This window comes from Bison bison, unplaced genomic scaffold (assembly GCF_000754665.1).
Source record: "Bison bison bison isolate TAMUID 2011002044 unplaced genomic scaffold, Bison_UMD1.0 scf7180017864063, whole genome shotgun sequence".
Classification (NCBI taxonomy): domain Eukaryota; kingdom Metazoa; phylum Chordata; class Mammalia; order Artiodactyla; family Bovidae; genus Bison; species Bison bison.
Window position 1 is genome coordinate 1,665,945 of NW_011494635.1, and position 16,498 is coordinate 1,682,442.

The 16,498-nt window shown below is 46.6% G+C and overlaps 1 protein-coding gene across 1 annotated transcript in view; it reads right to left on the reverse strand.

Annotated features, from left to right (window-relative positions):
* Positions 1–16,498, reverse strand: part of RALGAPA2 (Ral GTPase activating protein, alpha subunit 2 (catalytic)) — a 283,032-nt gene that overhangs the window by 250,483 nt on the left and 16,051 nt on the right. Inside the window, exons 3-4 of the mRNA XM_010836602.1 lie at positions 5,804–5,914; positions 3,310–3,362 (exon numbers count right to left, since the gene is read on the reverse strand). Of these exons, the coding sequence (XP_010834904.1) occupies positions 3,310–3,362; positions 5,804–5,914 (164 nt within the window). The remainder of the gene's footprint in view (positions 1–3,309; positions 3,363–5,803; positions 5,915–16,498) is intronic.

Below are 16,498 nucleotides of genomic sequence, written 5' to 3' on the forward strand. Positions count from 1 at the left end.
TCTCTTACATGAGCAACAAACCCCCTACAGATGGTAATGTATGGGGAGTAACACCCTCCTTAATCTAAACTTTCTGAGCACAAGGAGGAAGTGTTGAAACCAGCCCCCCACCCCAAAGGGGTACAAGGCTACAGGCTCTGATGGGCTTTCCTGTTGTGGGACAGTGACAGCAAAAGTTAACTGTCATTTCCACACTTCAGGGACACAGGGAAACCAGCAAGGACTTAAAACACAGCCAGAGAGGAAGCAGGAGGGGAGCAAATGCCAAATCCAAGGAGGACCCAAGGACATCTTCAAGTTCTAGATCTCGAGCCCACCCCAACGTGGGTGTGAGAAACTGAGCCTAGGATGCCAGTAAGGAACCAGGACCCTCAAGTGGAGCCAAAGGGACCCCAAACAAGCACACTCTCAGACCCCAAGCAAAAGCAAAAACAAACCCTTTGAGGAAAAAAAAAAGGATTCAAACAAATTAAATATGCATCCCATGAGTTTTGATCTCAAAGTGGTATCACAAAATGTACAAGAGAAGAAGCTACTCTGAGAGATTGAAGAAATAACCAATAGCTTTTGACAACCAAAGACAGACTTCAGATAGGAGAATGATCAGATACAGTGTCAAATCTTCTGTTTCAGAAAGTAAAAGATGTCTAATAATGAACAAAGATCAAGAGACAATCAAATGAAACCAGCCACATAGGAATACCAAACCAAAAGAAGTTAAAACATGAAAAGGAAAAAAAAAAGCAAAAACACACAGAGGGACTTCTCTGGTGGTCCACTGGTTAAGACTCCGAGCTTCCAATGCAGGCAGCGTGGGTTTGATCTCTGGGTTAAGTTCCAGGATACGGTGCAGTGAGTTCAAAATTGGTAAAGCTATGGAGACAACTGGCAACATCAACAACGTAATTGGCCCAGGAACTGCTAATGGATGTACAGGACAGTGCTGATTCAAGAAGTTTTGCAAAGGAGACAAGAGCCTTGAAGATGAAGAACATAGTGGCCAGCCACTGGAAGTTGACAAGGACCAACTGAAAGCCATCATGGAAGCTGATCCTGGTACAACTATACGAGAAGATGCCCAGGAACTCAACATCGACCGTTCTATGGTCACTTGGTATTTGAAGCAAACTGAAATGGTGAAAAAGCTCAATAAATGGGTGCCTCATGAGCTGACCACAAATCAAAAAAAAACTGTCATTCTGAAGCATCATCATCTCTCATTCTGTGCAACAGCAATGAACAATTTCTCAATCAGATTGTGACAGTGAATTTTATACAACAACAACTAATAACCACCTCAGCAGCTGGATGGAAAAGAAGCTCCAAGGCTCTCCCCAAAGCCAAAATTGCACCAAAAAAGGGGTCACGGTCACTGTTGGGTGGTCTGATCCACTACAGCTTTCTGAATCCCGGTGAAACCATTACATCTGAGAAGTATACTCAGCAAATCGATGCGATGTGCTGAAAACCGCAAGGCCTGTAATGGGCAACGGTCCACAGAAAGGGCCAAATTCTTCACCACGACAATGCCCAACGCTTCAGAAGTTGAACGAACTGGGCTACAAAGTTTTGCCATATTCACCTGACCTCTCACCAACCAACCACCACTTCTTCAAGCATCTCAACAATTTTTTGCAGGGACAACACTTCCATAACCAGCAGGATGCAGAAAATGCTTCCCAAGAGCGTGTTGAATCCTGAAGCACAGATTTTTATGCTACAAGAATAAACAAACTTATCGCTTGTTGGCAAAAATGTGTTGACTGTAATGGTTCCTATTTTGATTAATAAGGATGTGTCTGAACCTAGTTATAATGATTTAAAACTCTGGGTTCAAAACCGCAATTATTTTTGCACCAACCTTAACACTACAACTACTTCCCCTAATAATAAGTAACAGTTTGGAGATAATGAAGATTAATCCAAAGCAGATAAAACTGAAGGGATTATGAACCTTAAAGGAAGGACTGGGCCATAAGTTTTAAAACTGGGGATAGGACCAAATTTTTTGAATTCTTAGAAAAATAAGCAATTAACCAAATCAGAATTTTTTTACAAAAAATCTGAATAATCATAAAGTAATCTGCAAGGAGATCAAACCAGAGCGGGGATGTGGTCAGGGAGGAGGTACACTGCAGTTTCTGGACCTTAAACTTAGTGGCAGGGTGGGGATGCAGGGGCAGGTGGCGATGGTGGGTGTGGCAAGCCTGTGAGCTTTATCCTCATGCTTTACCTATGTGTGGTGGGTTCTTTAGCAAATGCATTAACCTTCTACATAAATAATATAAACTAACAGAAGAGTTCAACCGGCAATGGTCAGTAGAAACCTGTTTAAATGACAGACATAATTAAAGCTCCTGTTAAAAACAGCTCCTCTGCGCCAGCTTCATTCACAGCAGGGTAACCACAAGAAACACAGAGAAACACCACAAAACATGCCCTGAATCAACGTCTGGGACTCTGAGGAAGGAGCATGGCCCTCAGAAGAGATGGGTGACCAGTGACGGATTGCCAGCCCCGAACCTGTACCAGGCTGGAGGTTTCTGCATCTGTTTTATTTCACGAACCCAGACAGCCTTCCCCCCCAGCCACCCCTTCAGCCAGCTCTGCAGCAAACACATATACGACTTTCCTCAACAGTCACAAAGCTGGTCTCCCACCAAGCTCAGCACATGTCTTTTCAAAGCATGAATCATTTCTAGACAACCAACAATTAACGTTCAGAACCTATAATCTGGTTCCAGTGTAGTTCTCAAGGCATCAGTAATCTGATCACTTGTCTAATACATCTAGACAAGAAAGACTTTACTCTTAATAGATCAAAAGCCACAGCCATTGTTCCACCTTTGGAGAGAACATATGATCAACACTCGTGAACACAGAGACACATAGGTGGCAACCTCAAAAGCAGTCAGGGAAATATATGTGAAAAACTGCGAGTTTTTACATGTCAATTCGTATATATTAAAAAGAAAAAAATTATCTCCAGAGTTGGTTGGGGAAATTTACATAAGACTTACGTGGAAGTTTACATATAGATTTATACGACCTTTTTGAAGAGCAATTTGGCAATATCAATGTTTAAAATGTACAAACATTCCCATCTAATAACTTCCCATCTAGATCCCCACAGAGGAAAAATTCTCCCACAAGGGAAAAAAAAAAAATCACAAGAACATTCTTAGCATCTTGTTTGTAAAAGGATACACATGCCCATCATTTTTACTTGTCTTCAAGTAACATTAAAGATCTAAAATACCTTGTTTTTGACGAGAATCTTAAAAGCTAAATGAATTAATAAAAACTTACTTCAAAAAGAAAGAGAATGGAGTCCAGCTCCTCCCTTTGTGACTTATTATTCCCTGGAATAGATAAAAAAAGAATTCATTATTATGACAATGTGCCAATTTTAAGATATTAAAAATTAGGTTAAAATTACATTGCTGACCCTGGATCTGAACCCCCACAGCTCTGTGAAGCGGCTGTCACTCATTCACTCAACAAACTCCGAGGATGGCCTCCGTGTCAGGGATTCTTCTGGGATCTGAGGGCCCGTGAGTTCACAGGTGTAAACCCCTGCCCTGGGGAGGCTTACATTCCGGCAGGAGAAGGCTCTCCAGAAATGAGTGAGGAAACCAAGAAGCAGATGGGAATGCCCCAAAGGGCAGTTTGGGGTTGACTAGGGAAGTTGGGGATACTCTGCTGATAAGGGGATACCTGAGCAAAGACCTCAAAGAGGTGAGGGAGCAGCCACAGGGAGACCCAGGGTATGGAAATGGGGGGGTGGCTATGTTTCAGGTGGAGGGACTGGACAGTGCAGGGTCCCCGTGGGGGAGCGGGTCTGCATGGGGAGGATACAACGAGGAGGTCCTTGTGTCTGGAGCGAGGGGAAGAGTCATGGGGGTGAGGCGGGTGGGCAGGCAGGGCGTGAGGGGACCAGGAGGCCACTGGAGGGTCTGCAGCGTGGAGCTCATGACCGACAGACGCAGAGGGTACCAAAGCAACCCTCCAACTGGTCTTTCCCAGAGACTTTGGCGGGGTGGGTGGGGTGGGTGGGGTCGCGTGGACGGTGTGGCAGGGAGGCCAGTTCTGAGGTGGCTGTGGTAACCCAGGTGAGGACAACGGGAGGAGGCCAGGAGGAGAGGTCAGGAGGAGAAGCCGGGGGGAGAGGCTGGCGATTCTGGATATGTTTTGAAGGCAGAACCAACAACGCAGGTTTGGCTGAATAACTGGAGGGCTGAAGGGATCACAAGATGATTTTGTTATTCCTAGCAACCATTTTCCTTTCTTCTTTTGTTTTGGTAACTTCCTCCCCTGGGCTCCAGTCAACACACAGACTGTACTAAAAGCAAGAAACTGTAAAGCCTCTCCCTCTTTTCATCGGTCCTTCGTCGTGACTCTGCAGGAGATACAAGGCAACAGAGTGGCCGAGTCTTCTCCCCATCAAGAAGGGTCTATTTCTCTCCAGCCCCAGAATCCGAGAGGTCACGTGACCTGCTCCAACCATGGTGACGATAGCAGACGTGAGGTGAGCTCAAAACGCCATACTCGCCAGCAGGTCATGGAGCCCTGAGGCCACAAGTGCAGGAGCCCAAGGAACCCTGCCAGCTGGGCAAGAGGGCCCACGTGAAGGACCATTAAGGCGCCCTGGGCAGCAGCTTCACAATCAGGACATGTGTGAATGAGGCTACTCGCCACTAGCCAGTCAGAGGCAGGAGCCAACCCAAACCAGAGGAACTGCCCAACAGATTCAGAAAAATCACAAATTAAATGACTAGTGGTTATTTGACGGCACTCAGTGTTGGGATGGTTTGTTGTGCAATTTGTTACACAGCACAAACTGACTGATAGTCTTGAACCACCAAATTTTCCTAAAGGATAGAGGGAAGAAAAGGAGAACAGGGATGGAGGAAGGGCCTATTAAAAAATGAGGTTTGTAGATTGTAATGTTGTTTTCTTAGATACCAGGTTTTAATTTTTTTTCTTTGCTATTTTAATTGAATATATTATCACACTACTATGAAGTGGAACAGAGCTAGGAGGCAAGATAAAAATCACATCATTCCATATTTGAGATATCTACCAATTTGGCAGAAAAAAAATTTAAGTTCAAGATGTGTACCAATTTATAAATCACAAGGGGGAAAAGCTAAGAAATTCATTTAAAAAGAATAGGTGCTGGCATTCTGGGCCCAGGTCCACGTGTGCCCTGACGTAACAGAGGCTGGAGCAGTATCCCCTGAAGGGCCTAAGTGGCAGCTGTGTGGCCTCCATGATCCTCTCTATGGCCTCTTCTTTCCATGTGACCCTGTCTCAGCCCACCGCAACGCCCCCCACCAACCTCTGGAATGGAACTCACACTTTCTGTGGTTTTCCTTCTATTTTTATAGATATATATTTGTGTGTATGTGCAGAGTCTTAGTTGCAGCATGTGCGTTCTGGTTCCCTGCTGCTGCTGCTAAGTCGCTTCCCGAGCAGGGATCAAATCCAGGCCCCCAGCATTGGGAGTGCAGAGTCTTAGCCACTGGGGCAACCAGGGGAAGTCCCCTTCCGTGGATCTCTTGTCTTTCTCTTTTCCCCTTGGCTGTTTGTTGTTCAGTTAACGTCTGTACGAGAGAAAGTTCAAGGGAAAGACGCAACCGCTGTGAGTTCACAGCTCTGCTAAGTGTTTGGAAAGAGAGGAAGCTTAAAGGCATGTAACTTGTAGCACGTGACACACACAACCTCCAAGAACTTCCTGTATTTTTATTAAAAAAAAAACAGAACTTTGTATATCAAAAAAAAAATTTGTAGAAATTCTTACCTTTTAATTTCAAACTATTTTCCAGTGTTATAAAATTTTCATAGAAGATGAAATATATCTGAGAATAGTTGGTCTCAAAAAACTGCTTAAGATCACTGGCATCCACATTGTCTGAAAAGAAAAAGTTCCCATTTACAACCATAAACTTACATGATCATCAGCATTCATGAACAATCTTTTCAGAAACAAAGGAATGCAAAAACCAGTCATGTCTCCTTATAAGACAAAACAACGCAGTAAAGTACATTTCCGTCCACTTCTTTCTCCACTTAAGGGGAGCTCTGAGGTGACCTGGGGCATGTCCCCTCCCCAACCCCCAGACCTCAAGGTCACAGCCAAGGTCACAACTGCTATACAGCAGCTGGAAGGCCAGGGGTTAGTGAGGGTCCTGGGAGGGACAAGATGATTTCCAGTTGGGGTGGGGAAGTAAAAGGTGAGATGGTTTAGACCCAGACCAGGAGGCTTCCAGGTGGCACTAGAGGTAAAGAACCCACCCGCCAATGCAGGAGACATTAAGAGACTCAGGTCAGTCCTTGGGTCAGGAAGATCCCCTAGAGTAGGAAATGGCAACCCACCCCAGCATTCTTGCCTGGAGAATCCCATGGGCAGAGGAGCCTGGCAGGCTACACAGTCCATGGGGTCGCAGAGTCAGACACAACCGAGTGACTTAGCACACGTAAAGAAGGATGAGTCTAACTCTGCCAGGAGTGCCCCATGGCCCAGTCTCTCCTCCCTCCCTCCAGCTACCACATCAGGCCCTCCCAACCTGCCCATATCCACCCGGGCCACTGGTCACCGCATCCCTCCGTTTCTACTTGACCCATCCGGCCCCCGCATGGACACAGTGGGTCCTGTGTTCCTAGCATCATTCCAGCCGTGTGTCTCCCATGTGTTTAGTATTGATAAACCAGGGCTGCAGGTAGATTGACTTAACGTGCAGGGAATTCAGCCCAGGAATATGTCGCCCCCACCCGACCCTGGCCCCTGCAGGGGCCAAGCCAACAATACAGCCAGCGTCCCTTTCGGCTCAGGTCAGAAAAGTCACCCACTGTCAACACACCTCTGCACAGGTTCCTCAGGAAACAAGGTTGTTTGTGCCCTTCCAGCAGTGTCCTGACAAGGTGTCAGCTCTTTGGGCATTCTTATAATTCGACAAGATTACTCAAGGGGGAAATAAAAAAAAAAACATGTTGCTATTCAATCTATAACAGAGTCCTATCAGCTTTGGGGTCCTAAGTCTGTGAATATGTGAGAACATATACCCACTGCCACATCTGCATTCTATAAAGTTAACATTCACACCGATGAATCTAAAGAGCTGTTTTCCTCTGGTAACTACATAGCCCCTTTCATGGAAAAATCTGCACTGGTTCTTTGAAACAATGTCCCTAAGATGTTGGAAAGATCATAGGAACGGCCAAGTTCATATTCCCTTTCTTGTCTGAAAATCACAGGGAGCACAGAGCAGTGCAAGTTCCCGGTAACTCACAAGTTTACCTGCGTGCCAGCAGGTAACGACACCAGGATCCTTAATCCACACAAGCACTACCGTTCTCATGAGTGACACAGCCTTGCTGTGGAGTTCTCCAGTGCCTTCCTCGAGTGTGCCAGTTCCAAGGGCTTTGTTAAACATTTACTCCAACAACAACTGCTCAGAGGGCCTCTGAAACCTCCCCAGCCCCCAGGCCAGGTCAGGGCCTCCGCTCTGCAGCCCACCACCCTCTTCCTCCTGGTCACAGACTGTCACGCTGCGCTCGATTTCCTGGTGCAACCCCGGGCTCAATTCTGATGGAATGATCTGTCTCCTCCGTTAGAGACACTGCCCACCTCACAGACCCCTAGGTGGTCTCAGCACCATTATGTGCCCTGCAGGGAGCACAAACATTTAGCTCAATATTTTCTTGAATGCACTAAATGAGACAAACAGCCTCTAATACACAATCACGGGGCAGTGACCACAACGTGTAAGCCATCAAATCTCATGCAGACACGAAAGAGGCAGCCTGACCCTTGGGTTATCAGGAATGAAACGTCACCCCTCTGCGGAGGGGGTCCCTCCTGCTCTGCAGTCTCAGATCTCATGGTCCGCTGCCGGCTCCAGGGAGAGTCCGGAGGCTTCTCCCCTCACCTTCTGCTCTTCCCGCAGCTGCTCGAGCTGAACCCCAATCCCCATCCTGAGTCCTCCCAGCTGCTTCCCAGCCCGCCTCTAGGGTGTTGGGTCCTCCACCACCCTGCCAGGCATTGAGCCCCTATCCCCACCCAGGGGTCCCTGCCTCCCTGCTTCCTCTCCGTGGTCCCCTCTCCACGCTGCAGTCAATAGGATAACAGAATAAACCAAATCAGTAGCACTGAAAATAAAACCCAACCCTTTACCACTACTCCACAGCCTTTCCTCTGCTCAAGGGCAAGTCCACCCGACGCCACACTCTCCATGCTGCCCTGCACTCTGGCCGCCACAGCTTCTTTCCATCTCCCGAGCTTCCCACACGTGTTCCCCACCCCCAATCTTCATCCAGCTCATTCCTTCCTATCCTTCATCGCTAAGGCCGTGCTCAACCTCTGCAGGGAAACCTCAGGGGTCCCTGTGGGCCACAGGTCACCTGCCTTCTCCAGCATGGAGTCTGGTGGGCAGCCAGCCATGAGTGGACTGAAGCTGCAAGATGCACAGAGAGGTTGTGGGCCACCAAGAGTCCATCTTCCCTGGGTTCCCCTGGTCCCTCAGAAACACGCCAGGGTCAGCGACCTGAGCACAGCGGCTCCTTGTCAAAGCTGAGGGCCTCACACAGACAGGAACACCCTCCAGAAGCCAGAGCCCAGCCACCTCCTCCCTACCACTCCCTGCCTGTTCTGTTGATGAGGGGCGGCCAGATGGAGCTTGACGTCCTCACAAGACACTGTGATGCCCTCAAGGTCACTCCACACACAGCGAAACCAAGAGCATAACATCAGTAACTACGCGCTTTTTTTACCCCGGTGAGGACTCCTTGGAGGTCTGGGAGTCCCCCTCACATGATCCCTCGCCATGGTACACCTCATCAGTCAAGACTGATTCATTCCTTTCTACCCTTATTCCACTCCACTAGAATGGAAGCCTCAGACAGGCAGGAATGCCATCCGCCTGGGATTTGGTTACCACTGTATTCCCAGACCCAGGAACAGAGCGGGGTGCCCGACAGGCACTCAACACATATTTGTCAAATGAACAAAAAAATTAATGCCACATTTTTTTTTAATCTCTAGTCTTCAAAATTCAGAACGATTCCCTTAGCTGTCTTATTCTTTTTATAAAACACAAGACTCATGAGATGACTATTTAGAAAGCACAGATCTTGGAGAAGGTGGCCTCAGGTATGGGGAGTTAGTGCCCGGTGGCAGGGCACACAGATAAGATCACAGAGCTGCCTTTTTTTTTTTTTAATAATTTTTAAAATTTATTTGGCTGCACCAGGTCTTAGTTGGGGCACACAGGACCCTCAGTTGTGGCATGTGGGATCCAGTTCCCTGACCAGGGAGTGAATCCGGGTCCCCTGCACTGGGAGAGCAGACTCTTAGCCACTGGACCACCAGGACAGTCTGCTTTTTAACTTCAAGATGCATAGATATTATAATAAGAGGACTGTTCAGGGAAAAAAAAATTGACCATAGACTTCCTTTAGAAAGATGCTCTTCACCTGCTTGTTCACACATGACTGGGCCCCTCCCCCTGCAAACTAGGCCTGTGTCAAGTGCTAGAAAATGTGAACAGAATAAGGGGCAGGGGCCCCCCAGAGCCAGGGACACAATCAAGTAGCAGAAATGACACCGGGATCAAAGTCCAGGCCGGGCCTCAAAGCAGGGAGTGAAGGCCAACTGGGAAGGTTGGAACTACTAATAATACTGTATATTCACTCTTTAAAATACACTTTCATGGATTTACTATATTTGACCCTAACCACAACCCTGTACTTGCTCCTTGGAAGAAAAGCTACAACAAACCTAGTCAGCGTAATAAAAATCAAAGACATCACTTTGCCAACAAAAGTCCATATAATCAAAGCTATGGCTTTTCTAGTAGTCATATATGGATGTAAGAGTTGGATCATAAAGAAGGCTGAGCACCGAAGAATTGATGCTTTTGAACTGCAGGTGCTGGAGAAGACTCTTGAGAGTCCCCTGGACAGCAAGGAGATCAAACCAGCCAATCCTAAAGGAAATCAACCCTGAATATTCATTGGAAGGACTGATCCTGAAGCTGAAGCTCCAATACTCTGGCCACCTGATACAAAGAGTTGACTCACTGGAAAAAAGTCCTGATGCTGAGAAAGATTGAGGGCAGGAGGAAAAGAGGGAGACACAGGATGAGATGGTAGGATGGCATCATCAACTCAAGGGACATGAGTTTGAGCAAACCCTAGGAGATGGTAAAGGATAGGGAAGCCTGGCATGCTGCAGTCCATGGGGTCACAAAGGGTGGGACACAACTTAGTGACTGAACAACAACAACCCCATGAGGGAGATGAGGGAGGCGTGGTCAAGTAAAAAAAAAAAAAGAAAACCTTCAGATTCTGGATCACCCGTAACCTGCCCAAGGTACCAGGCCAGTCAGAAACGTGGGAAAGACTCCCCTCTGGGGCTCCAGACGGAACGTGAGCTGCACAAAGGCCTAGGAGACACGTGGGAATAAGTCAAACCCAGAAATCGGATCAGGAACATAGAGAAATGTCATCTCCTTGGGGAAGGGATAGACAGGAGAGCAGATGGAGAGAAGCAGGAGGGAGAGAAGACCCTAAGACATGGGGGGAGAGCGTGGCCCTAAGAATGGGCACTGCTTGGCTCCCTGGGAGAGACCTCAGCAACCTCCCCACCGCCTTGTGGAGCCAGTAAGGAAGCGGGAAAGAGGAGAAGTCCCGGTATGTCTGACACGGACGCTAGCATGTGGCCTTGTTGGCCTCACAAAGCCCAGGCAAGTGCATTCACACTGACCACAGAGGAGCAACCAGCGGACAGCTTCACAGAGCTGGGGGTCATTCCGGGATTCGTAAATTTAATTTCTCATTCTCCTTGACCATCATCCAACAGCCAATTAACTGTGTCTATTATATTCCCATTATATCTGAAAAATAATCTAAATTCCACACCAAAGCTACCCTCCCCTGTCCAGCTAAGCCTCCCGCTTACAATTATTTCCCCATATTTAGTTGGAAGACAGTAGCAAAGCTAGAGCGCAAAAACCTTTGGAGCAGGCAGGCCACCTGGTTTCAAGTACAAAAGCCACAGGACCTGGGCAAGTTACTTAAACACGCTGTTCCTCAAATTCCTCACCTGAGAAATGGGGGCCAACAATAGTTCCTGTGTGATAAAATGAACACAGGTAAGGTGCCTCTAAACGCAGAGTCAGCATTATTTAAATAAATGTTAGTTGTCTTACAATTGCCTAGCTCCAGGCAAAGGCCACCTAACTAGCCAAGAACAACCCAGCTTCACCTATGAAGTCATAAAACTCAATGACTCGTGAAACTCAACCACTTAATGAGAACTTTGGTAAGGGACAGCACTTCATCCCAGTTCAGCAGCAGATGCTCCAAAGCCAGGGGGATTATCCCTCCACTTCCTCCTACATATGGTCCTTTTCAGTAGCAATCTTACTCCTTTTAGGATCTGATCACTATAACCCAGATCACTAAAACCAGCTTCAGCACACCCAGAAGCACCAAGGGAAGAGGGAACACTCTTCTCAGACTCAGGGGCCCTGGTGGACACTGTCAAAGAGGAAGTATGGGCTCAGAACAGCTCCTCCCAAGTAGGGAGTGACCCCCGATCCTCCAGCCCTCCCTCCCCCACCTGCCCCAGGGCTCAGAGCCACCCCAGAGCTGCCCACAAGGCAGCGTGTGGATGCAGACAGTGTCATTCACTCACATTCCCTAGATGCTGGCACCCAAATACGATGCTCAACATCACACGCTGGTGAGAGGGAAGGGGACTGAGTGGATGTTGAAAAAAACTCAGGGTGGATGTGGCGACTTCATAAAACATAATTCAGGAACAATGAGAACAAGGAAAATTAAGTCAGACACGAGACAGGAAACACCGACCAGGATGAACATCATGAGTAATGTGCCCTTACATAAGGGCTAATGAGAGCCTACTGATTTCAACCTTTTCACAGCTGCCTAGGTGTCTGCCTTCTCTCCCTCTCTCCCTAAAAAATGCCACAAATTATTCCCACCCTCCATCCACACCTTTAGAAAACGCCCACCCACACTGATCTGGACTGAGCTCCCGACCTGCTGTGAACCACCAATCATCTCCTAGGAGCCTGATTCAGCAGTGGCTGCAGAGCCTCAGGTAGTGTCTGGTCCAGGGAAGTTGGGGTAAACATATACACATAGATAAAATGGATAACTAAGAAGGACCTACTGTACAGCATGGGGAACTCTACTCAATATTCTGTTAATGACCTACATGGGAAGAATCTAAAAAGAGTGGACATATATGTATAACTGATTCACTTTGCTGTACACCCAAAACTAACACATTGTAAATCAACTATACTCCAATTAATATTTAAACAAAAAAGAAATGAGAAAACTCATGGAGCAGAGCCACCTGCAGCCAGGGCAGAACCATGCAGCAATGCAGACAGGTAAGGGAATAAAACAGACGCTTGATGCCGTAAGGTCTCTGTAAGCCTGAGATTTGGGATGGGTTGTCTTACTTGTTATAGAAATGTTGATGGGGAAAGAAAAAGAAACTCACCACCAAGAAGCGTCACAGGCCATGGCGAGCCCATGAAGAGCTGCCTCCAAGGACAACACATCGTCTCCTTGTCCAGTAAGGAAAAGCAGAAAAAATGGGTCCAGATAGCAGGGGTTCCCCCATGATACAAACCATCTTCCACAGAAGTTTCAGCAACACTAGCCAGAATGTCGGGACAGTCTAGGCAGGCAGGGATGCCCTCTCCTGACACCAGCTGGGAGGGTTTAGAACCCCCTGAGTGCGCAGGACCATGCCAAGGGCAGGTAACCGACCTGGAACTCATCTGGGGAGGACGCAAAGTCTTCATAACAAAGCCTTTTCAAGACTCAAGAGGGAATCAGTTATAAGACAGCAGGCATGCTGACTGTGCTTCAGTGGTAACTCAACACTTTTCCCATCATCATTACCATCAAAGAGAAATTCACATCTGAAAATGCATCTATGTATATGCAGACCTAAAAAAATGTCCTTGGACTGATTATATGCAAATACAAAACCTTTGTATGCACAGAGACACTCAGGTGGAGGGCTCCAGTCCCAGGGGCTGCACAGGCCACCCTCCACCGCCCGCCCCCCACCCCCGCACACTCTCCGGAAGATTTTAGGGTCTGGCTCAGTCTTTGCCCCCACACTCAGCACTGATCTCCACACACACACAGGTGATGCCCCACTTGCATGTCTCCACGGAGGTTGTCCTCCACTCCCTCTGCCACCCAGGCATCCTTCCAACCTCCACTCCTTACCTCTCCTGCTCACTCCTTCTGGAAACCCAACTCCGACAACTCTTCAACCTTCCTGGGCCCTTGAAGCTAATGACCCTACCACCCTGATCAATAATCCCTCTGAAGTCTTCACTTCTTTGTTTATCTACTTTGGCTTCCACAGTCCATCTTTTTAAATTTTAATTGGAGTATAGTTGCTTTGCAATGTTGTGTTAGTTTCCACTGTACAGCAAAGTGTGTTGGCTCTATGTATGCAAATATCCCCCCCCCTTTTCTTTTAAGATTTCCTCCCCATTTAGGTCATCACAGAACATCCACGGTCCATCTTTTTAATCACCCCCCCTCCCTGATCATACTCACTCAATAAAACCCCAGTCTGTTTCACCCTTAATTCAACTGAAAGTATTTATTTGTGCACAGCCATGTGACAGATACCAAATACTTTTTAAAGTGCTGAGTATATGTGAAAGACGGAGAAGGCAATGGCACTTCACTCTAGTACTCTTGCCTGGAAAATCCCATGGACGGAGGAGCCTGGTGGGCTGCAGTCCATGGGGTCGCTGAGGGTCGGACACGACTGAGCGACTTCACTTTCACTTTTCACTTTCATGCACTGGAGAAGGAAATGGCAACCCACTCCAGTGTTCTTGCCTGGAGAATCCCAGGGATGGCGGAGCCTGGTGGGCTGCCGTCTATGGGGTCGCACAGAGTGGGACACAACTGAAACGACTCAGCAGCAGCAGCAGCAGCATATGTGAAAGAAGGCTTCCCAGGTGGCTCAGTGGTAAAGAATCCACCTGCCAAGGCAGGATACTCAGGTTTGATCCCTGGGTCGGGAGGGGCATGGCAACCCCCCTCCCTGGAGGAGGGGCATGGCAACCCACTCCAGTATTCTTGCCTAGAGACTCCTATGGACAGAGGCGCCTGGCGGGCTACAGTCCACGGGGTCGCAAAGAGTCGGACACAACTGAAGCAACTTAGCACACATGCACATACGTGAAAGAATGTTTTGTACGTGTATAACAAAACAAGTACTTTACACGCACCCACTCAAGCACCCCCCGCAAGGGGCTCCACACCACTCACCCAATTCTCAGATGTCTCAGGGCCAACAGCTGTTGTGCTAGTAACCCAGTGCCCAAGCACCACGAGCCAAGCCCAGCAGAAGGAAGAGCCTAGAACACTGACATAACATTGATACTTCTGGAAGCATGCAGGGACCTAAACTACATATTCCTGTTTGCAGGAATTGAAACGAAAACTCAAACCCTCACTTTCGCTCTGCTGATGGTTTTGTTATTATTACACATTATTATAGCTATGTTGGGCTGTTTTAAATTTTTAAGAAATTTCCCCTGAAAACAGACATACATTCAAATTTGTATCATAATGGACTATTTCCATAGGTGTTCTCTGTAGAATTTAAACTGAAAGCGAGAGTGGCCTGGAGCAGGCACTCTGGTTTTCCCTCTGGGCCCAGTCAGGCCCATGGCAGACCCTTGTCTTCCTAACAGACCCATTTGTTCAGGGACCATCCACCCCACAAAACTGTGTGCTCTTGGGGCAGGGGTGGGTGACCCGATGCTGCGGAATCAATTACAGTGGGAACAGCCCCCCGCCCCCCACAACCATGAGTTTAGGCTCAAGACTGTGACCCTACAAGCACTGGGAAGAATTCTGGTGGAGATGCTGGGAAAGGGTCACGGTTCATAAAGGGGCACAAAGCGCAAGTGCTTCTCTGGACGTTCTGTCCGGGCGCAATGCCCGAGCTGCATTTTGCCACTCAGAGGACAGACCTGCCACATGGAGGAGGACACTAGGGAGGGCAGAGCAGGGAGGGGGAGCCTGTGGACGGTCACATCGCTAAGCTGCCGTGCCAGCTGGCTTGCGGTCACATGCTTTGGGACCGATTTTTAAAGGAGAAAAAAAATTCTTCTTTGTTTATGCTTACACTTGGGTTTTCTGTTACCTGTATCCAAAAACATCTTTGCAGATTCTGACAGTAGAAACAAATCCTAGTACAACTGAAAGGTTGCAAAAGCTATATTCACCCCACTTCATTTCCTAAGGTGTCTTATTTTCATTTCTTTATACCTATATGGTAAGATAGGTGAAGAAAGTAAAAGTCTAGAGGTCGAAAAGATGTTAAAACTCTGTTACTCTAGATTGATAGTCCCCATGTAAAGGTGATTCTGATAAAGATATACTCCATGTACCTAGAGCTAAAGTTTTTAAAAGTAGAGTTATTTTTAAACATTTCTGACACACCTCTCTCAAATGCAGGCTTCTAAAACTTTATTATTAACAGGTATCAAGTGCCAACACAATAAAACAAAATATATACACCAATGAAATATAATGTTTAAATCTAATGTGTTTTATATACATTCACTTTTTATGAAGTATAGTTGATATACAATAAGTTACAGGTGTACAATATAGTGATTCACAATTTTTAAAGATTATACTTCATGCTTATTATAAAATATTGGTACATTCCAATATTTATCCCAATATTCTGGTATAAATATTGGTATAATGTTGTACAATATATCCTTCTAGTTTAATTTATACATAATAGTTTATACATTTTCATATATCTCTTCTTTTGTAGGCAGCAAGTTTCATCTGATTTTTTTAAGGCAACGCATAACTGTTTCTACTTTTCTTTCTCTTTCTTTAAAATCAGAATATAGTTTCTTTACAATGTTGTGTTAACTTCTGCTGTACAGCAAAGTGTTATCAGCTATATGTACATATACAACCCCTCTTTCTCGCATTTCCTTCCCATTTAGGTCACCACAGAGTATTCAATAGAGTTCCCTGACTATATAGTAGGTTCTCATTAGTTATCTATTTTATACATAATAATGTACTACACTTTTCTTGATCTGAATTGGCCTATCAAGAAAATCAGAGATACCAAAGGAACATTTCATGCAAAGATGGGCTCGATAAAGGACAGAAATGGTACGGACCTAACAGAAGCAGAAGATATTAAGAAGAGATGGCAAGAATACACAGAAGAACTGTACAAAAAAGATCTTCACGACCCAGATAATCACGATGGTGTGATCACTCAGCTAGAGCCAGACATCCTGGAATGTGAAGTCAAGTGGGCCTTAGAAAGCATCACTACGAACAAAGCTAGTGGAGGTGATAGAATTCCAGTTGAGCTATTCCAAATCCTGAAAGATGATGCTGTGAAAGTGCTGCATTCAATATGCCGCAAATTTGG